This window comes from Schistocerca americana, chromosome 1, assembly GCF_021461395.2.
Source record: "Schistocerca americana isolate TAMUIC-IGC-003095 chromosome 1, iqSchAmer2.1, whole genome shotgun sequence".
NCBI classification, from domain to species: domain Eukaryota; kingdom Metazoa; phylum Arthropoda; class Insecta; order Orthoptera; family Acrididae; genus Schistocerca; species Schistocerca americana.
In genome coordinates this window covers 627,371,608-627,394,000 of record NC_060119.1, presented here as the reverse complement: position 1 = coordinate 627,394,000, position 22,393 = coordinate 627,371,608, and the positions used below count along the sequence as shown (strand labels likewise).

Sequence of the window (22,393 nt, the reverse complement as noted above, 5' to 3'; positions counted from 1 at the left end):
TGACGATATCTCTCATATTGGTGGAATGTCCCTTTCTTTCAGCCCTTCGTGTTAAGTATAGTCTCCCTGATCCTTTAAATTTAAAATTAGCAGATGATCCACAGATAGTTGAACTGGTCCTCAGTTTCCTCCGTGAAAGTGGTTTTTACTTCCAGATATAAGGTTCTACTTCAGTTTTGGAGCAGGGGTAGGTTGATTGTGGTTGGGACTTCCTTTACAGTCTTGACCGCCTCCCTTTTTTCCAGTTTTTAAATTTGGTCTCACCTTTTATGCCCTTACTGTGTGTGTTTAATGATCGTTATTTTATAATTTGACTCCCCTGACTGGATCCGTCCGTTTTTAGTAGACCCTCTTTCTTCTGTGACTCACTTTGGAATTACGGGACTGATGACCTTGCCATTTTGTCCCATAACCCGTCTCAATCAATCAATCAATCAATCAATGTCTTACATATTGCATGACAAATACTTGCTACCACAGAATCTTCAACTGGAACAAATATCAATAGTTGATCAGGTATTTGATAAAATGCCCTGCTACACTATAATTGAAATTTTTTGCCTGCTTTGAATGAAACTGTTGAACTGGCATTTAGTACCAGTAAAGAAAACAGTGAGAGATACTAGCAGAACATAAAATACCATTAGGTGAACTATTTTCACATTAGATTACATACATGAATAGGCAGACTAATTTTTATCATTATAACATTGATTTTTCAGTAATTTCAGTAGTTAAAGTAAGACCAGTGGCAGGTGAACTGAATCTGCAACATTTATCTTCCTTGTACTAATAGGGGTGAGTCCAAAGTTAGTAGGTAAATGGCTACATACTGAATAATTTGAAAACCAATATCTGTTTTTGTAGGTGAGCAACAGTTTCAGATTTGGATAGCTGACAAAAACGACAATCAACCTGTTTTCGAACACAAGCTGTATACAGCACACATTGAGGAAGATGCAAATATAAATTCCATGGTTACTCAGGTGAAGGCTATTGACAATGACACAGGTATTTCCTTTTACATTTATAGTGGAAGTATAGAAACGTTATAGCACAAATTAATAGTTAAGGCATTTATTATAAACTACAAAAAATTGTTACAGCTTCCATTGTAATGTACAGCATCATAAACAACACAGCCATCGGTGAAAAGGATGACAATCCTTTCACAATTGAGCCACGCACTGGTAAAATTAGAGTTTCTTCCCAATTGGATTACGAGAGGACTACAAAGGCAAGCATTTATTCTTATCACATTTCATTTTACTTGAGAAATGATTGGTTAAAAATTTAACTGTTTAATTCATTAACAACTTCTTTTTCAGTATACACTTCTTGTGCGTGCGTTTGATGGTGTGTATGAGGATTATACTACAGTCAATGTCTTAATTGACAATGTAAATGATAACCCACCTGTTTTTGAGAAATATGAGAAAGAAATAGAAATTTATGAAGAAAGAATTCCAGATGAGAAATGTTTGGTCACAGTAAGTACCTTCATGAATATTAGGACTGAACCAGATATTTTGTATCATTATGAATCTTAATATTCAAATTTTTTCAGTTGAAGGCATACGACCCCGACATAGCGGACAGAAGTGCTCCTCAAAATATTGTATATTTTGTGTTCAAGGATGAACAGAAAAAATTGCTGGATATTGATAAAGATGGGTGCCTGATGCTTCTTAAGGTATGTTAATTGATCCAAAAATAAATTAAGTGTACATACAACTAACCATGCTGCCTATTAGTGTAACGCCTGTTGGTCTTGGCTGAAGAAGGAATATGATACGATGTTCTTTAAATATGACTTAACATGTTTGATATAAATAAAATAACTTTTCCCACATATGAAACTTCCTGGCAGATTAAAACTGTGTACCACACCAAGACCTGAACCTGGGTTCCTTCAAATTAGCACACACTCCATTGCAGAGTGAAAATTCTTTCCAGAAACAGTCCCCCAGGGAGTGGCTAAGCTATGTCCTCACAGTATCGTTTCTGCCAGGAGTGCTAATCCTGCAAGGTGTACAGGAGAACTTCCATGAAGTTTGGAAAGTAGATCTGGTACTGCTGGAAGTAAAGTTGTGAGAGCAGGTCGTGAGTCACGCTTGGATAACTGTGTCAGTAGAGTGCTTATCCACGAAAGGCAAAGATGTCAGGTTCAAGTCCTGGTCTGGCAAGCAGTTCTAATTTACAAGGAAGTTTCATATCAGTGCACACACTGCAGTTGAATGAAAATACATTCTGACATTCACACACATTTTTAGGAGGCAATCTGAAATCCATAGAAATAAATATTTAATCTCAGTTAATACATTCACCATGTTCCATAGATATAATCTAGAAGGTTGAACTGTCAAGGATGTGGAGCAAGTCAAGGAAGGGTGCCAGAGAAACTAATGAACTGAGTAAGAAGACATTATTTAAAAAGAAAGGTAACACTTCGGTATAATAGCAGAGAAATGAAGAGTGGAATTTATAACTGCTGAAGTTGTAAATAAAAATAGAAGATATAAATAAATTTGTAAGAAGGATATTCAACTGTTAGTGCTCAGCAGTTATACAGTGCACTCAGGAAATGAAAGGAATGACTTGAAAGGTTCACATATTCTGAGACTGATTGTAGAGCAGTTTTAGAATCTTCATTATCTGGGAACAAAATCTGTTTGACCTAACATAACACAATGTTGCTCAGATTGGATACTTGTTACATCTTTTTCTGTATGTCATACATGATGAGATACCCAGCAATGTTCTACAATAGATACTATGTCAAAATACTCTATCAGAAAACTGCTTAAACATATTTCAAATATGCACGTGATGATTGTGTGCGTGTGCGTGTGCGCGCGAGGGGGTCCAGCATCTTGGGCCAGAATGCAACATCACATGGGGTGAAGCAGCAATCCGGAGGGGGCTGGGCAGGGGAAGGGGTGGTGTACAGGTGGGGATAGAGATGAATACTCTCTGGAGGAGTGTGCAGGGACTAGAATGCCAAGCGCAGCATCAGGATGATGCGGGGCAGGGAGATAGGGAGAAAAGGAGCAAAAGAGGAGAGGAGCATGAAAAGACAGGCAAATGCATTGATGGTAGGGTACAAATAAACAGGGTGGTGGATGGGGATGGGGATGGGGAGGAGGAGATAGGACATGGGGGAGGGTGAAAACTGTTGAGTGGAGGGTATGGGAACAGTATGTTACTGTAGGTTCAGGCCGGGATAATTACAGGAGCAGAGATTGTATTGTTAGGAAACACCCATCTGCGCAGTTCAGAACATCTGGTGGTTGTGGTGGTGGGAAGGATACAGATGGCTCGTGTAGTGAAGCAGCCATTGAAATAAAGTGTATTGTGTTGAGCTGCATGTTGTGCAACAGGGAGGTCTACTTTGCTCTTGGTCACGGTTTGGTTGAGGCTGTTCATCCTGATGGTAGTCACACCAAAATAAAAACCTGTGTAATGATTGCAGCAGAGCTGGTAAATGATGTGGCTGCTTTCACAGGTGACCCAGGCCCTGATGGGGTAGTATAAACCTTTGACAACACTGGAATAGGAAGTGCTGGGTGGGTGGATTGGGCAGGTTTTGCACTTGGGTCTTCAACAAGGGTATGATCCTTGTGACTAGTGGGTTGGAATTGGGAATGGCATAGGAATGGATTAGGATGTTGTGGAGGTTGGCTGGGTGATGACAGAACTCCACTTTAGGAGGGGCAGGAACTATCTCAGGTAGAATGTCCCTCATTTTTGGATGTGATGATAGGTAATCAAAGCTGTGATGAAGGTTGTGGTTCATTTGTTCCAGTCTGGGGTGGTATTGGGGGTGGCTAGTTCTTGGGGGTGTGAGGAGAATTGGCATGGGAGATCTGTTTGTGGATTAGGTCTGGGGGATAGTGCCTGTCTCTGAAGGCCTTGGTGAGACCTTCAGCATACTGAGCAAGGGAGTATTTGTCACTGCAGATGGGCTATCCTCAGATAGCCAGGCTGTGTTGGAGGGAGTTTTTGGTGTGAAAGGGTTGACAGCTGTCAAAATGCAATGGTGGTTAGTGGGATCAATGTGGACAGACGCGCGGATGGAGCCATCACAGAGGAGGAGGTCAACATCCAAGAATATGGCGTGCTGAGTTAAGGAGGACCACATGAAGTGGATGGGAGAGAAGGTGTTAAGGCTGTGATGGAATGAAGATATGGTGTCTTGGCCCCGAGTCCAGATAATGAAGATAACATCAATGAACCTGAACCGAGCTGGGGGTTTGGTGTTTTGGGAGGCTAGGAAGGTCTCCTCTAGACAGCCCATAAAAAGATTGCTTGGTTGTAAGCTATGCCGATGACATATCCTTAATCAGCTGTGGCAGTTATATGCAGTCTGCAGCTAACAGTGCCGAGATCAGTTTCAATACTCTGTACGCATACCTTACAGCAAACAAGCTTCTTGTAAATAAAGACAAAACAGTAATAATGAAGTTCTTCCACAGTTATAATGATGCCATAACTGATACTGTATTTACATCCCCATTGGGTTTTGCATATGCAAATTCACATAAATTTTTGGGCATCGTTGTTGATGAACACTTATCATGGAAAGACCATGTAGATAATATTTGCAAGAAAATCAGTAGAAATGTGTATCTACTGACAAGGGTCTCGGCCTTCTTGGACCATGATACTTTAAGGTAAATATATTTTGGGTTAATTCATCCACACCTTCAGTATGGTATTGAGATATGGGGTGGGGCATCAGCATTTCATTTAGATAGACTTTTTAGATTACAAAAAAGGCAGTAAGAATGGTAGCCAAGGTAAAGAAGAGAGAGCCTTGTAGAGACATCTTTAGAAAATATAAAATTCATACAGTGTACTCCATGTATATACTGCAGACAGTCATGATCGTGAAACAAAATCCTAAATTTAATATGAGAAACAGTAATGTACACAACTATGATACACGGGGAAGGGAAAATTTTCATAGAATTGTGACCAATAAAAAGGCAACGGACCACAGCCCACACAGAATGGGAGCAATTTTCTACAATGCACTACCCTGTGAACTCAAGAAAGTAAATCTAAATATGCTAAAGAGTAGACTGAAGCAATTATTAATAGAGAAGTGTTATTACTCTATAGAGGACTTTTAAGTTGTAGTGCCATCCTGGAAAACAGTGTATATAGACAATGTTTCCGATCTATCAGTGGTATGAAAGAATGTAATTATACACTGTATTATGTGTACTGTACTATTATAAATATAAGCTAAATTGTGTTACACTATAGAGGAATCTACTTGTAGTGCCCTTTTGAAAAATAATGTGTACAGACATGTGTCTGATCCATATTTTGTTATGTAAGAATGTAAATATTTTACTGTATATGTGTAATGTAATCTAATTTTTCCTGACAATGTCCGAAAACTTTGTTATATGGACAGAAAATAAATAAATAAATTGGCATTGAAGGGTGCCATTTGGGTGCCCATGGCTGTGCCACAGATTTGTTTGTATACCTTCCCTTCAAATGAGAAGTGGATAAATAGGGAACCAAAACATTACTGTAACTCTGTTGTTAACCTATCCACCAAATCCAGCAGCTCCACAGAAGTCTGTTCTAGCCAAAGGCCTTACCTGTAGCCCTACATCCAAATTTAACCATGCTGGACTTGTCAAAGACCTTCTCTCCTTCTCCTGATCCCTGCAACTGAAACACTTCTGTGCCACCAATCCCTCCAACCATTACCACCCTAATTCCACTACTGAACCATGCCTCCTCCATTTCATACCAACATCTAAACATGATACTTCACCCCTCCCAACTAACCAGCCACTGGTCACCTTCCTTGGTGGTTGGTGGGATTAATGTGGACTTACCTTCAACTTAGTCTCACCATCCTTTCCCAGGTCCCTTCCTCAGAACACCAACCTTTCAGTAGAAGAAAAAACAGCCATACACAACCTCAAAACAAATCCTGAGCTAATCATCCTACCTGCAGACAAAGGTTTCACCACGAATCTTATGAATCACAATGACTACTTGCCAGAAGGCCTTTGCCAATTGGCTGAGTCCTGTACCTGTAAATTCCACCAGATTGATCCCATTCCGGAGTCCAACACAAACTCCAATCCCACCTTAAACCCTTAGGCCCTACCCAGAACATCTCCCCTGAATCTATTTTCCTCCTCACTCCTTTGATATCTCACACACCCAACAATCCTGGGCCCCCATTGTGGTTGGTTATTATGCCCCCACTGAAAGAATTTCGGCCCTCATTGACCAACATCTCCAACCAATTGCCCATAATCTAGCCTCTCACATCAAAGACATGAACTACTTCCTTCACCGACTTTTCACCATCCCCACCCCTTTACCTCCTGGATCTCTATTTGCCCCTGTTGATGCCACTTCCCTTACACAAACATCCTACATGCTCATGGTCTTGCTGCCATTGGCCACTACTTTTCCTGATGTCCTTCAGACACCAAACTCACTACCTCATTCCTTGCACACCTTACTAACTTTATCGTAACCCACAACTACTTCTTATTTGAAGGGAAGGTATATAAACAAATCTGTGACACAGTCATGGGCCCCAAATGCCAACCATCAAAGCCAAACTTTTTATCGGCCATCTAGAAGAGACTTCCGTAGCCTCCCTAAACACCAAACCCGTAATCTTGTTGAGGTTCATTGATGTTATCTTCATAACCAGGACTCTGGACAAGACACCCTGTCTTCGTTCCTTCACTGTCTCAACACCTTCTCCCCTGTCTGCTTCACATGGTCTTTCTTAACCCAGCATGCCACCATCCTGTATATTGACGTCCTCCTTTCTGCTGGCTTCATGCACACCTCTGTCCACATAAACCCATCAACAGCACCTGCATTTTGACAGCTGTCACCCCTTTCACACCAAAAAATCCCTCCCACACAGCCTGGTCATCTGGGAAAGGCACATTTGCAGTGACAAATACTCACCTGCTAAGTATGCTGAAGCGCTCACCAAGGTCTTCACAGATCTGGTCAACAAACAATCTCCTCACGCCCCCAAGAATCAGCCACAAAGGAGCACCCGTTTCATCACCCAATACCACCGCAGACTGGAACAAAGGAACTACATCCTTCACCAGGGCTTTGATTACTTATCATCATGCCCTGAAATGAGGAACATCCTACATCAGAGATCCTTCCCACCCCTCCTAAAGTGGTGGCCCGTCGTCCACCCAACCTCCAAAACATCCTAATCTGTCCCTATGCCATTTCCAATTCCAACCCCCTGCCACAAGGATCATATCCTTGTGGAAGACCAGGTCCAGAACCTGCCAAATCCACACAGCCATCACTTCCTATTCCAGTCCTGTCAAAGCTTTATCCTAACAATCAGGGGCTGGGCCACCTGTGAAAGTAGCAATGTCATTTACCAGCTCTGCTGCAATGGTTGCACAGGTTTTTATATTGGTATGACTACCAACCAGCTGTACACCAGGATGAACGGCCTCCACCAAACTGTGGGCAACAGCAAAGTAGACGTCCCCTGTGGCACAACATGCAGCTGAACACAACACACTTGATATCAATGACTGCTTCACTACCTGAGCCATCTGGTTCCTTCCCTCCACTGTCAGCTTTTCTGAACTGCACAGATGGGGAATTATCCTAAAACCACATTATCTGCTCCCGAAATTATCCCTGCCTCAACCTACGGTAACCTACACTGTCCACCCAATAGTTTCCACTGCCTCTGTCCTATCATCTCCTACCCATTCTCATCTCCACCCTGTTTATTTGCAGCTCTCTGCCAATGCACCCGCCCATCTTTTCCTACTCCGCTCCACTCCATTCCATTCCGCTCTGCTCCTCTCCTCTCCTCTCCTCTCCTCTTTTGCTCCTTGTCTCTCCACCTCCCTGCCCCACATCCTCCTGACACTGAGCGTGTGTGAATGGTGTGTGCCTCTCTTTTACTGATGAAGGCTGTGCCTTTGATTGTGCTTGTCAGCAACTTCAAGTGTCTTTTTTTACAATAAGTAGCAATCTGTCTTTTCCTTCATTGCTGATACTCTTACCTGGAATTTCCACTGTTTTAATGTACTGTTAGTGACACATTAAATGTAAAGCATAAAATTTCACGAAAAAAAAACTGTTACTTTTTGTTTTTAGCCTTTGGACCGAGATCCACCCAATGGCTATGAAGCCTGGCAGGTTTTAATAGCAGCAGATGATGAAGGTGGTGGACCAACTTCCCAATCATCAATTACAGAGGTCATTATTAACCTAATAGATATTAATGACAATGCACCATTCCTCAGCATGGCTAAGCCAGTTATATGGGAAGAAAATAAAGAACCTGGCAATATAACTGCATTGAATGCTACAGATTACGATGGCCCGAAAAATGGTCCACCATTTACTTTCAGGATGAGTGTAGAAGCAGATAGAGACACAACTGAAAAATTTGAGATAAGAGGTATGTCTAGGTATAATTGATTTACACGATATGGAAAAGCAGTCCTCATAATGATAGCAAGTTTTGAACTCTGTTCATATAGGATAATGTCTTCCTTTTCTTCCATTGCAGGAAACAGTTTATTTGCACTGAAGGTATTTGATCGAGAAGAGAAAAAGAAGTACCTTGTGCCAATCACCATTACAGACAGTGGAGAACCTCAGCAAACTGGTACAAGCACACTGACAGTGATAATAGGTGATGTCAATGACAATGCTATGCAGGAGGGCAGAAGTTCCATTTTTGTATACAATTATAAGGTGAGAGTAGCAAAGAGCCAGATTTAACTACAGTTCATTCGTGTGCATAAGCTATATAAATAAGCTACAAATTTCTCATGGTTTTGTTCCTTGCAGGGGGAGGCTCCAAACACAGAAATAGGTCAGGTTTATGTTGAAGACCCTGATGATTGGGATTTACCTGACAAACATTTTAGGTGGAAGGGTGAATCACATCCTAATTTCAATTTAGACGCTGGCACTGGTATGATCACAATGCTTGCTGGAACACAAAGTGGAGAATATCTTCTAGAATTCACTGTAAGTAAATGCACTACCGTAAACGACTGAAACTAAATGTGAAGTAAACTTGTGAAATACATGTTTTTGTGCTGCAAAAAGTGGTATTATTTAATGATAATTCTACTTCAATAGCAACCCTTTCCAAAAAATTGCAGGTGCGAGAAGAAGGAATATTTGTGAAGGAACATGAAGTAAATGCTTATGTAAATGTCACTGTGAAAGAAATTCCTGAAGAAGCAGTGGACAAATCGGGTTCAATTAGATTTTATGGTGTAACAGCAGAAGAATTTGTAGCTCCTGGACCAAATGGGGTTTGTACTCATTTGCATTTGTACCTGTAATTGAAACTGCACAAACTGATGTGCTTTTGGATTATCAAGGTTCTTCATTATAATTACATTTGTAGATGTGCTGTGACTATTATGCTGTCCACATGTGCACAAAACAAAAATATAAGTGCAATAATAAAACAAAAGTAGCAAAGTTAAAGTGTTCATTATTAATTACTGGAATTATCTTGACGCAGCATTTTCAGTGGAGTTATTTTGTGTTTGGAGCTACTTGTTTCATTACTATGACGGTTACTAGTGGGAAATAAACCCATTAGAACAATTTACAGAAGCACTAGGACACATGCTTTAAGAAAACATCAGTAACATCAGTCAATAGCTTTCTTATATGGGTATTATATTGGAGATGCAAACTTTTGCCATCAGCCAATGTGAATCCAGGAAGGTCATGTGATGTGAGAGAGGTGCTTGTCATGCAAAAAATATGAAGGTACAAAGTCACCATGCATTTGCAGAAATATGAGAATTTTGTAGAAATAAGAATAAAATTGAATATCATTAAATAACGAACTACATTTCTTTTAAAACTACTGTACATTCTGTATCTAAAGCACCTAAATAAGGAGCAAATTATACAGTATAACCGCACTTTTTGTTACCTACCTTTTCTTGAAATTTTGCCCTCCTGTTTTTCAGTGGTACAACCATATCAATAACCTGCTAATAGACATCTGTAATTTCCATCATGAGATCTCTTTCAGTAGAAAGCTTTCCCAAGACTAAAATATTTCCTAGTTGATAGAGTTCCTTAAGAATGATTTTATATTTTTCAAAGTGGAAAAACACCCTTCTGCTTTGACTGACGACATCATTGTAATAATTAGCTTCACCGTCTTGAAAGATTTAGTGATCATCATCTCTGGATTGTTGGTTGTTATAAACTCTACTATACTTACAGCACCAGACAGTGACCTGAATCCTTGTGCTAAATAGATGACACAGTTCATGAAGTAGTTTCAGGTTATCCAGAAAGATATACCCTGAACGCACTGTCTTTGATATCTCAAGGCAACTTACAATCATGTAAATGGAACTTCTGTGGAAGAAACAATGATGTAGCTATAAGGTGCCCAGAGACACTAAAACAATATCTAGCCCAGGAAAGTGGTGTCGAACACTTCATTCGCTTCTCTTTTCCACACAGGCCTGTCTAGTTTCCTTTTCTTCAGTGAGCAATCATTGGGTTCATTACTGCTGGTGAGATTAATCTCTTCTTAGATCTTAGTGATATTTACATTGAATGCTGACACGGCCTTGTATGCAGAACACACACCAGTGTCTGTGTTGTAGCTGACTGAAGAGAACTTTGGCCAGTGGTGGAAATTCACAGAATAATTCAGCCAATAATTAAAATTACATCGGGAAAGAAATTTTTGTGACAAAGAAGTGTTTTGCAGTTTCACTCTTTACATAGCCGTCGTCCAGTATCTGGTTACTGATGTCTTTTTGCTAGTCGTAAACTGTGTTTACAGATTGGGGCTAAAAATTCTACCTAGCAGGGCAAGATCATGATAAATACTTCTTTACCATCTTGTCAAGGACTGCAGTCCAATCTTTTCATTTTGGATGGTTTTGGATATTCATTTGAACACAGGTGCTTTGTCTTAATGACCTTCCACTGCAACATCCAGTTCGGTGCTAAAATTACTTGGACCTCTGAAAACACCTAGGTTTCATGATGATTCAGCTTCAACATTACCAATTAAGGCCATTTCAAAAGAACCACAGAAACAAACTTATTTTAATAAAAATTTACCACGTACATATTACCCCTAACTACTTGGTTATAAACTGCAGTTTTCTTTCTCTCTGCACTACCAAATTGTACAGCTACATTGACTGTTCCAAAAAGTGACAGTCTGAAATAGTTCTGTATGCAAACAGCTGAAGATCCATATTTCTTTAGTTTGGCACTTAAGTGGTTTATGTCAGTAACTACTGCTTTGATCCGCAGGAGTTCTCTGTTAAGCAATATGCATTTTTAACTCCACAGCCACATAATCAATTAATTTTTTTTTTACAAATATTCCTATTAAATGTTCTCTTAAACTTTTGATTTCCAGTATTAACATTTTGTGCAGTACTTAAATCAGATGATGGTCTTCAGAGAGTCTTTGCATTTAGTTTCTCCTCATTAGAAAGCTGAAAAAACTCCATAACTAGTAAATTATGCGATAAATCACATAAATCTGAAGGCTGTAAATTCAACTAAATAATTATGGATAACGATTAAAAATAACCTAAATTGGAAAAATCACATAGATAATGTTGTGGGTAGGGCAAACCAAAGAACACTTAGCAGAACACTTAGAAGGTGCAACAGGTCTACTAAAGAGATTGCTTATACCGTGCTTGTCCGCCCTGTTCTGGAGTACTGCTGTGTAGTGTGGGATCCGCATCAGGTGGGACTGATGGATGACACTGAAAAAGTTCAGAGAAGGGCAGCTCATTTTGTATTATTGTGAAATAGGGGAGATAGTGCCACAGACATGATATTTGAATTGAAGTGGTAATCATTAAAACAAAGGATTTTTTCATTGCGATGGGATCTTCTCAAGAAATTTCAATCATCAGTTTTCTCCTCTGACTGCAAAAACATTCTGTTGGCACCCACCTACATAGGGAGAAATGATCATCATGATAAAATTAGAGAAATCAGGGCTTGCACAGAAAAATTTAAGTGCTCGTTTTTCCTGCGCGCCGTTCAAGAGTGGAACAGCAGAGAGGCAGCTTGAAGATGGTTCGAACCCTCTGCCAGGCACTTTATTGTGAATAGCAGAGTAATCACGTATGTGTAGCTGTAAATGTAGATGAAAACACTTGGTCATCTCAAAAGTGCGGTGTGTGTCAGCATAAACGTAACACCCACAGTAAAGCCAAGAATGCTGTGTTGCTAGAATCCATCCTCTTTACCAAACCTGGTGGTTTGACACTAACGAGAGAAACAGGAGTCAATTGTATTTTTGTAATTTTGTTCAGAGCTCAAATATCACTCACCCAAAATAGTTTCATGCAACTCTAAAAAAAATTCTTAAGTAAATTGACTTAGAAATTCCTCAAGGGACTTTAATTCATTAATGGTAGAATGATTTTTGATGGACATTGTGGCTCTGTCAGTAGCGCTATAGAGGGGTAATAATAACTGGTTTAGCCTTGCAAGATTTTCATGCTCAAAGCCGCAGAACACTTACCTGCTGCACTGAAATGCTACTAAAGCCATGGCTATCCCTCATAAAAGATGATGTGTCTTTTCAAACTGTAGTGGTATTTGCTGAAAGCCCCTGTGGCCTGCTCCACAGGTAATTCCACTAGTGTAAGAACTGGGATCTCAGTTACCACAACTGTCACTAACTTAATAGTAGCAAGCACACTGCAGGTTTGAACTGTCATCTTAAAGAGGTGCTATTAGTATTGTGTTGCCCTCAATTCACATTAAATTTTCATAAAAATGATAATGAGATATTTGTTGATTATCATATCTTTAAATTTAATGTTTTAATGACATAGGTATTTGAATTTGGTTGGGGGATGGGTTTGCAACAAAAAAAGTATGACCAAAATGAGACTAGAACCAGCGATCCAGCAATTACCTCTTGAGTGCTCCCAATAGAGCCATACTGACTTTGAAAATTGTTGTACCATTAATGATTTAGAGTCACTTGGTTAACTTCAAACTGATTTTCTTGAGAGTTTTTAGAGTTGCATGAAACTGCTTTGGGACATCAATATTTGAATTTTGAACTTCGCATATCGTAAATAAAATAATCAGAAATCTGTCATGTCCTTGTAAGTTCGATTTACAGTTACAGTTGAAGAAAGCATTTCCGTCTAAACTCTATCCTTGTAGCAAATTTATGTATGAATCAGAATTTTTATGATTCCTGATGAAATACTGAAGTTGGTGAGTTATGGCTGGAAAATAAAGCATAATTAGTGGCATGGAAAGAAATTGCCACTGCGAGAGGTGGCAAAACCAGGCCTGAGATTATCTCAAAGAGTGATGCAATCTGAGGGGGCAATTGGCACTGTTTCATCCTAGGGGATTTGCTGGTATAACGCAACATCCAAGGACAGACACTGGCAGGTGTTCTGCCTGTTACTAAGTACTGGCTTAGGCCCATCCCTGCCGAGACAACGCTGTGGGGTATTTATTACCTGTTGTGTAGTTGCACAATAAAAGCAGCCAAGAGTTTGATCCAAAGCGGGTAGTGATTATTGATCCATTAGGACATCATATGACCACAGATGATCAATTTTAATGTATTTTAGAGGATATGTTAGGTTTATTGAATTAAGAGGTTAGAAGAAAGGTGGCAAGTGAGTGTAAAATTATTGGGAGCTGTGCAACACTGCAACAATATATCACACTGCCCCAACATTTGGGCATTTACAGATCTGTAATTGACTGCTTCTAGGCAGTTCTTTGAGTCTTAGAAGCTAAAAACTGATATTGCTCCTTGCTTACAATATTGAACTGAAGTATCTTGAAATGTATTATATTAATATAATTTTCTTGTGTGTGCTGCCTCCAGAAGTCATTGATCTGTTCTGTTGTATGTTCATCTAAAATAATCAGCTTACTGACCCCTAAAATATTCAGCTTTACTGATAGTCACTTTCTACTTCTCACGTAAATGATATTGCACTATGTATTTTTAATGCTACCCTATTTTTATATTTCAGAAACCCAGCATGAAGAACCTGCTTCAGTTAAAACTTTCAAAATTCCTCAATGTGAGCCTTGAAAATGTGGACGTTTTTACAGTTCTCCATTCACCTCACAATGATAGCACGGATGTACTAGATGTAAGGTTTTCGGCACATGGGTCCCCTTACTACCAACCAGAACGGTTAAATGCAATAGTGGCAGAGCATCAAGATGAGGTGAGTTTATTGCTTACTGACTACTTTTGGGGAGTAGGGTGGAACAGTAGCATGAAAGTCTGTCCTCCTCCTCCCCTCCCCCCCTTTCCCCTTTTTTTCTTTTTTTCTGATGAGCACTTAGGTTGAATATTTAGATCTAGTTTTGTCACTTAAACATATCATACTATGCACTCCCTATGGTGAGCATGGTATGATATATAATTAATAGTTCATATGTTTTGTGATTGCTTTTCATACCTCTTTATTAATATTATTACTGCTATTATTGCTACTCTGACATAACAGAATTCAAAGAAATTTTACGTTAGAGGAACCATTTCTTTTGGAGCTGTGCGTTTCTAAAAGCTAAAGGAAAAGAGATATTTTGAAGATGAAGTAAGGGAACAGAAACACAGAAACAAGGAAGTTGATCTACGTTAGTGCAGGCATAGATGACTTTCTTACTATGTCAGATAAAGTGTACTGAATTACGTTGAATTCAATTGTTCATGGTTGTGTATGTATCAAACACTAAGATTCAGTTGTTATAATTTCATCATTGTATTGGCAATAGCAGTTCCAAATTGAAATTCTTGCATATTGGCAGCTTACAGCCTGAGAAGGGACCTGGTCAGTATTGCCATGATGTGGGCATGCTCTTGGAGGCCATTGAATTATAAGACCTAGATTATCATGAACAGAAAGGAATTTATTCCTTGTTTGGAATACGACAAATGGGCCCACTCAGGTTGTTTTGTGAAGTCTTGTTAGCCCATTACAATAGTCATGACATTAATTTCAATGTCAGAATAAAATTTGAAAAAAAAGCAGGGAAAGAATCTTATTATTGCTAGCTGAAAGGGAGGACCAGAGGGAGTCCTCAGTTTAGAACGGATGTTCCAGGCAGTAGCCAACAGGCAATATGTTATTTCTCTCCCACATTCACTCCATATTGGGTACAGACAGTGGGTTTGTAGTGGGCATATTGTCAGAAGATCGTGTTCGATAGGAGGAAGCAACCTTTGCTGAAGCTGCAGTCTTACTTGGGATGTAGGCTACAATGAATTGTACTTGAATGTTGTAGGGGAATATTAAAGTGAGAAATTAAAAATAAAATAAAAATTTTTGAATACAAATTAACTGGCAAGCCAAAATGCATACCAGAGAAATTATTTCAGAAATGAATATCTTGGTTACATGTAATTGGCCTTCTTTCACAGTGATTTTCACCACATTATAGAAAAACGGCTTGCGCCCTTTATCTTATGTCCCTTTGTAAAAGGAAAAAAAGAAAAGAAAAAAAAAAAAAACCTCAATGTGAATAATCGGTATTGGCACAGATTTTAAAGTATTTGTCAGTTGCATGCATTAAAAAATGTAAGTTTCAGGGCTGAATGGGTAAAATGTAATAAAAAAACTAAATATGAGATCTGTTCAAAACATTCCAGAACACCCATAATTTAGTGTCAGTTGTTCGTTGGAGCAAAATGTGATTGGTACCCCTGCACACGCCTGTGTTTAATGTGTAACGGACAGAAGTTCCATTGTTTTATGCCTGTTAGTTATTTTTCAGTGCTGTATTGGGTAGAACAATGTGTTGCACAGTTTGCGAATTTTGAGATGGCAGAGTTAGAGGAGCAATGCGCCTGCATTAAATTTTGTGTGAAACTCAAGTAAACCTTTAAAGACACACACCAAATAAGTGCCTATGGTGATAAGTGCTTAAACTATACTCGATGTTTGGAGTGGTTCACACGGTTTAAAAATGGTTGGATGGAAGTTAAAGATGATCTTCATTCAGGATGCCCTTTGACATCTACCGATAACGCTCACCTTGGGAACGTCAGCAAAATTGTGTGTGGCAATTGAAGACTGATCAGAGAGATTGCAGAAGACTGTAAAATTTCAGTTTAATCACGTCATGAAACCCTGTTGCATCATCTTGGAATGCACAGGAAACCTGCACCTCACAATCTGTCAAGAGCTTTTGGATCATACAAATGAGAATGAGATGTTCATTAAGAGAATCATAACTGGTGATGAGATATGGGTCTACAGTTATGAATGCATGGCACAGGACCAAACAGTTAAATTGATGGTACTATCGGGATGTGTTGCGATTCCTGCGAGAAAATGTGGTGAGACAATTCAGGGCTTTTGCATCATGATAATGCACCTACACATTCATCCCCAATGTTGTGTGGCAATTGTGCAAAACACAAAATCAGTGTGTCGCCTCATCCTTCGTACTCTCCAGACCTGGCCCCTATGGACTCTTTTTTTATTTCCAAAGTTGAAAATCCTGTTGAAAGAATGGAGGTTTGCAACTATAGATGAGATAAAAGAAAATTCGCAGACAAGACTGTTTTCAGAAGTGGAAATGGTCTTAGGGAGTGGTGTATCAGTTGTGGAGGAGAGTATTTAGGAGGAGACCACTCACAAGTAAAAGGTAAGCATAGAAAAATTTTGTGGAGGAAGTTCTGGAATTTTTTGAACAGACCTCGTACATCTCTGAGCAGCATGGGTTGGAGGTTGAGTTATAGAAAAACAACGATGCTTAAAGTAGTACATTCATTTGTTAGTGGAAAAAGAGTGCATAAATAGTGACTCAGTTGCTGTAATTATTGAATTTATTACTTTCGTGATGCTGTTTAAACAGTATGTTCTGAACTTAATACTACTCAAACAAGATGTATGTAGTGTAATAAGAAGAGTTGGAAAATATTTGTGTTCATGAGATGAACGTGCAACACTTGTGACCTGTATGAAAGTTTTCATAATAATGTCTGTTTTTGGTATCTAAGCACATTAATTAACACACTACAGATGGAATGAAAATAAGGGAAAAAGTTGTGGGCTGCCTGGTAGTTGCAGAGACCAGTGAGAAGACTGAATTATTAAGGTTCACCAATTTAGTGTGTTCTCTTTTTCAGATTGAACGAGACCTGGGCGTGAAAATGCTGATGATCAATATTGATGAATGTTTATTAGAAAAAGTATATTGTGAGTCGTCTTGTAGAAATTTTCTCAACAAAACAAATAAACCATATGCTGTGTATACAAATACATCCTCATTTGTGGGTGTAAGGGCAGTAGTAGATCCCATTTGCAGCTGTGCAGTTCTACCAGAGAGAATTGTCTGCCTCAATGGAGGCACTGCAGTTGGTGAAAGGTATGTTGTTGCTTCAAAGCTTATGAAAAGAAATCAAAGAGAGAGAGAGAGAGAGAGAGAGAGAGAGAGAGAGAGAGAGAGAGAGAGAGAGAGAGTACTTTAACTAAAATTATTTATGGCGTTCAACAGGCTTATAAATATAAATTATTGCTAGAAAATTTTGACTTTATTCTTTGTGTTGATTTTACACTAGTATTACCTCATGTTTGGAAGAAAGTCTTGTCACCAAACTGATACAGACTTCTTGTTATTTTCTACTTGCTGCATAAACTTCAGGATAATGCATGAAAACTACAGCTGATTCATATTCTGAGGTTGATCAGATATTAATCTAAGTTTTCTAGAATTGTAATTTGTCTTAAATATTTGCTTGATGTACATAATGCACAGTTTAGTTTATATTACACATGCCTTGTTATTAGTTTGTATAGAAAACCCTCCCAACCACACTACTGTTGTGCTATACACTCAGTTTCACCCATGGAACATGCAATAACATTTTAAAAAGGCCAAAATATCACTACAGTGAATCTAGCACTCCTGAAAGAAAGGCACACAGTTTTAATCTGCCAGGAAGTTTCATATCAGCGCACACTCCGCTGCAGAGTGAAAATCTCATTCTGGAAACATCCCCCAGGCTGTGGCTAAGCCATGTCTCCGCAATATCCTTTCTTTCAGGAGTGCTAGTCCTGCAAGGTTCGCAGTAGAGCTTCTGTTAAGTTTGGAAGGTAGGAGATGAGATACTGGCAGAAGTAAAGCTGTGAGGACGGGGCGTGAGTCGTGCTTGGGTAGCTCAGTCGGTAGAGCACTTGCCCGCGAAAGGCAAAGGTCCCGAGTTCGAGTCTCGGTCCGGCACACTGTTTTAATCTGCCAGGAAGTTTCAAATTTGTGATGTTTCATACCATGATAGGTCTTGACAAATACAGCATGAGAAGAAAAAAAGATCTGCTCTACCATCTAGTGAATTTAAGTGTGGCCCAGAAAACAGGAAAAGACACAGCTGTAAAACTCATTGACCAGTACGATATTGCAGTGCCTATGTTATTCTGATTATGAAGCAAAGTTCCTTTGGACATTCATGCATGTCCTAAGGAACAGGCACTGCGGTGACTACACCCATTATGGAATACATTACATAAATTTGCAATTGCGAATGAGGACAACCATCAGCTGTAGAATGGAATGACAACAACGAAAATTTGTGCTGGATCGGGACTCGAACCCCAGTTTCCCCTCTAACCTTACCATTTACCTATTCATGCATGGCTCACAGTAAGCCCCAAACTTCAATATGCTGTCAGCCATGTGTCTGCAACTTGTACTTGTACATTCATTATGTACAGTTCAGACGTTATACTTCAAAGTCGCTTGCCCAGAATCGGCAGATAAATAGGAAATTGCAGTGCCTGTGTTGTTCTGATTACAAAGCAAAGTTCCTTTGAACATGCATGTACATGCATGTACATGCATGCATGTCCAAAGGAACTTTGCTTTGTAATCAGAACAACACAGGCACTGAAATATCATATTTATCTGCCGATTCCGGGCAAGCGACTTTAAAGTACATCTGACCTGTACGGGAATATACAGAATGGATGTACGAGTACAGGTCATAGAGGCATGGTTGATGACATACGGAAATTTGGGTCTGACCGTGGACCATGCACGGATAGCCAAATGGTAAGGCGACCTCTCACGATAAGTGGGAAATCCGGGTTCGAGTCCTGGTCCGGCACAAATTTTCATTGTTGTGATTCCATTCTACAGCTGATAGTTGCCCTCATTTGCAACTGAGAGTTCATTTGATGTATTTCGTTGACCACTGTCTCACAAAAATCATGTCTGACAACAATGGTAGTGTTTTCAAATAGAAATTGAAGTAGTTTCTCTTTGATAAGTACTTTCATACCATTTAAGAATTTCGTAAATGAGAGGAATAAATATGATCAGTGGAGCATATTATTAAACAAACTAGAATGCCAAAAAGTTTGGGTGCCATGCTGATCCACAACTGTTTAACAGCAACCCGCAAGTGGTGCAGATTTGAGGTACAAGAGATCATATTGCTCTAGACAACATCACAGATATGTGGAATAATATTGAGTTCAGATGGCTTTAGGTCGAGGCAAATATCTTCACTCCTTAGAAATTTCACTGAATGACTCAAACAGTTTTGAAGCAGTTGTTTATTCTCCTTTTCTGATTTAGTATTAGGTTGGTGTGCAAGTTCGTAGCTTGTTCCCATAAGTATTAAACATAGCAGATACACATGACAGACATTGGTCATCAATAATACATTCTCCTTCACTATTTAAAACGGTCTGCTAATACTGGGGGTAATCTCTTGATCCCATGACTGTAGAAATATTACGGTTTTAAAACAAAGAACTTGTTGAGACATGTTTGAAGCGCATTTTCATCCAGAATTGAAGTTCCATGAAGGTTTTTTGATAGAGAGCAGAAAAGGTGAAGATCAGAGGGTGCATGATCAGGTCAATAAGGTGGGTGCAGAGTGACTTTGCCACCCCAACCTTCTCCTTTTTACCGTAATCTACCATACAATTTTATCCCGCATATATATACTCTATAATACGTAACCCACTTCCAAACCATAACCAAAAATTTTTTTTCCACTTCCAACACTACCGCTGCTATAAAATCCACCGTTTCCAGTTCAGAAATAGTTCCTTTCACCTATTAAACAACCATTTCGGCTAGTCCTAATAACTTTCACTTTATTTCCATTTCTACATCTACATCTACATTTATACTCCGCAAGCCACCCAAAGTGTGTGGCGGAGGGCATTTTACGTGCCACTGTCATTACCTCCCTTTCCTGTTCCAGTCGCGTATGGTTCGCGGGAAGAACGACTGTCTGAAAGCCTCCGTGCGCGCTCTAATCTCTCTAATTTTACATTCGTGATCTCCTCGGGAGGTATAAGTAGGGGGAAGCAATATATTCGATACCTCATCCAGAAACGCACCCTCTCGAAACCTGGCGAGCAATCTACACCGCGATGCAGAGCGCCTCTCTTGCAGAGTCTGCCACTTGAGTTTATCAAACATCTCCGTAACGCTATCACGGTTACCAAATAACCCTGTGACGAAACGCGCCGCTCTTCTTTGGATCTTCTCTATCTCCTCCGTCAAACTGATCTGGTACGGATCCCACACTGAAGAGCAATACTCAAGTATAGGTCGAACGAGAGTTTTGTAAGCCACCTCCTTTGTTGATGGACTACATTTTCTAAGCACCCTCCCAATGAATCTCAACCTGGTACCCGCCTTACCAACAATTAATTTTATATGATCATTCCACTTCAAATCGTTCCGCACGCATACTCCCAGATATTTTACAGAAGTAACTGCTACCAGTGTTTGTTCCGCTATCATATAATCATACAATAAAGGATCCTTCTTTCTATGTATTCGCAATACATTACATTTGTCTATGTTAAGGGACAGTTGCCACTCCCTGCACCAAGTGCCTGTCCGCTGCAGATCTTCCTGCATTTCGCTACAATTTTCTAATGCTGCAACTTCTCTGTATACTACAGCATCATCCGCGAAAAGCCGCATGGAACTTCCGACACTATCTACTAGGTCATTTATATATATTGTGAAAAGCAATGGTCCCATAACACACCCTGTGGCACACCAGAGGTTACTTTAACGTCTGTAGACGTCTCTCCATTGATAACAACATGCTGTGTTCTGTTTGCTAAAAACTCTTCAATCCAGCCACACAGCTGGTCTGATATTCCGTAGGCTCTTACTTTGTTTATCAGGCGACAGTGCGGAACTGTATCGAACGCCTTCCGGAAGTCAAGAAAAATAGCATGTACCTGGGAGCCTGTATCTAATATTTTCTGGGTCTCATGAACAAATAAAGCGAGTTGGGTCTCACACGATCGCTGTTTCCGGAATCCATGTTGATTCCTACATAGTAGATTCTGGGTTTCCAGAAACGACATGATACTCGAGCAAAAAACATGTTCTAAAATTCTACAACAGATTGACGTCAGAGATATAGGTCTATAGTTGTACGCAACTGCTCGACGACCCTTCTTGAAGACTGGGACTACCTGTGCTCTTTTCCAATCAATTGGAACCCTCCGTTCCTCTAGAGACTTGCGGTACACGGCTGTTAGAAGGGGGGCAAGTTCTTTCGCGTACTCTGTGTAGAATCAAATTGTTATCCCGTCAGGTCCAGTGGACTTTCCTCTATTGAGTGATTCCAGTTGCTTTTCTATTCCTTGGACACTTATTTCGATGTCAGCCATTTTTTCGTTTGTGCGAGGATTTAGAGTAGGAATTGCAGTGCGGTCTTCCTCTGTGAAACAGTTTTGGAAAAAGGTGTTTAGTATGTCAGCTTTACGCGTGTCATCCTCTGTTTCAATGCCATCCTCATCCCGGAGTGTCTGGATATGCTGTTTCGAGCCACTTACTGATTTAACGTAAGACCAGAACTTCCTAGGATTTTCTGTCAAGTCGGTACATAGAATTTTACTTTCGAATTCACTGAACGCTTCACGCATAGCCCTCCTTACGCTAACTTTGACATCATTTAGCTTCTGTTTGTCTGAGAGGTTTTGGCTGTGTTTAAACTTGGAGTGAAGCTCTCTTTGCTTTCGCAGTAGTTTCCTAACTTTGTTGTTGTACCACGGTGGGTTTTTCCCGTCCCTCACAGTTTTACTCGGCACGTACCTGTCTAAAACGCATTTTACGATTGCCCTGAACTTTTTCCATAAACACTCAACATTGTCAGTGTCGGAACAGAAATTTTCGTTTTGATCTGTTAGGTAATCTGAAATCTGCCTTCTATTACTCTTGCTAAACAGATAAACCTTCCTCCCTTTTTTTATATTCCTATTTACTTCCATATTCAGGGATGCCGCAACGGCCTTATGATCACTGTTTCCCTGTTCTGCACTTACAGAGTCGAAAAGTTCAGGTCTGTTTGTTATCAGTAGGTCCAAGATGTTATCTCCACGAG

At 39.7% G+C, this 22,393-nt stretch overlaps 1 protein-coding gene across 1 annotated transcript in view; it reads left to right on the top strand.

Annotated features, from left to right (window-relative positions):
* LOC124607489 (DE-cadherin) overlaps window positions 1-22,393 on the top strand; it is a 630,570-nt gene that overhangs the window by 581,225 nt on the left and 26,952 nt on the right. The window contains 10 exon segments of the mRNA XM_047139866.1: window positions 868-1,011; window positions 1,107-1,237; window positions 1,329-1,490; window positions 1,568-1,693; window positions 8,146-8,452; window positions 8,564-8,751; window positions 8,848-9,030; window positions 9,168-9,323; window positions 14,046-14,246; window positions 17,159-17,397. Of these exon segments, the coding sequence (XP_046995822.1) occupies window positions 868-1,011; window positions 1,107-1,237; window positions 1,329-1,490; window positions 1,568-1,693; window positions 8,146-8,452; window positions 8,564-8,751; window positions 8,848-9,030; window positions 9,168-9,323; window positions 14,046-14,246; window positions 17,159-17,397 (1,837 nt within the window).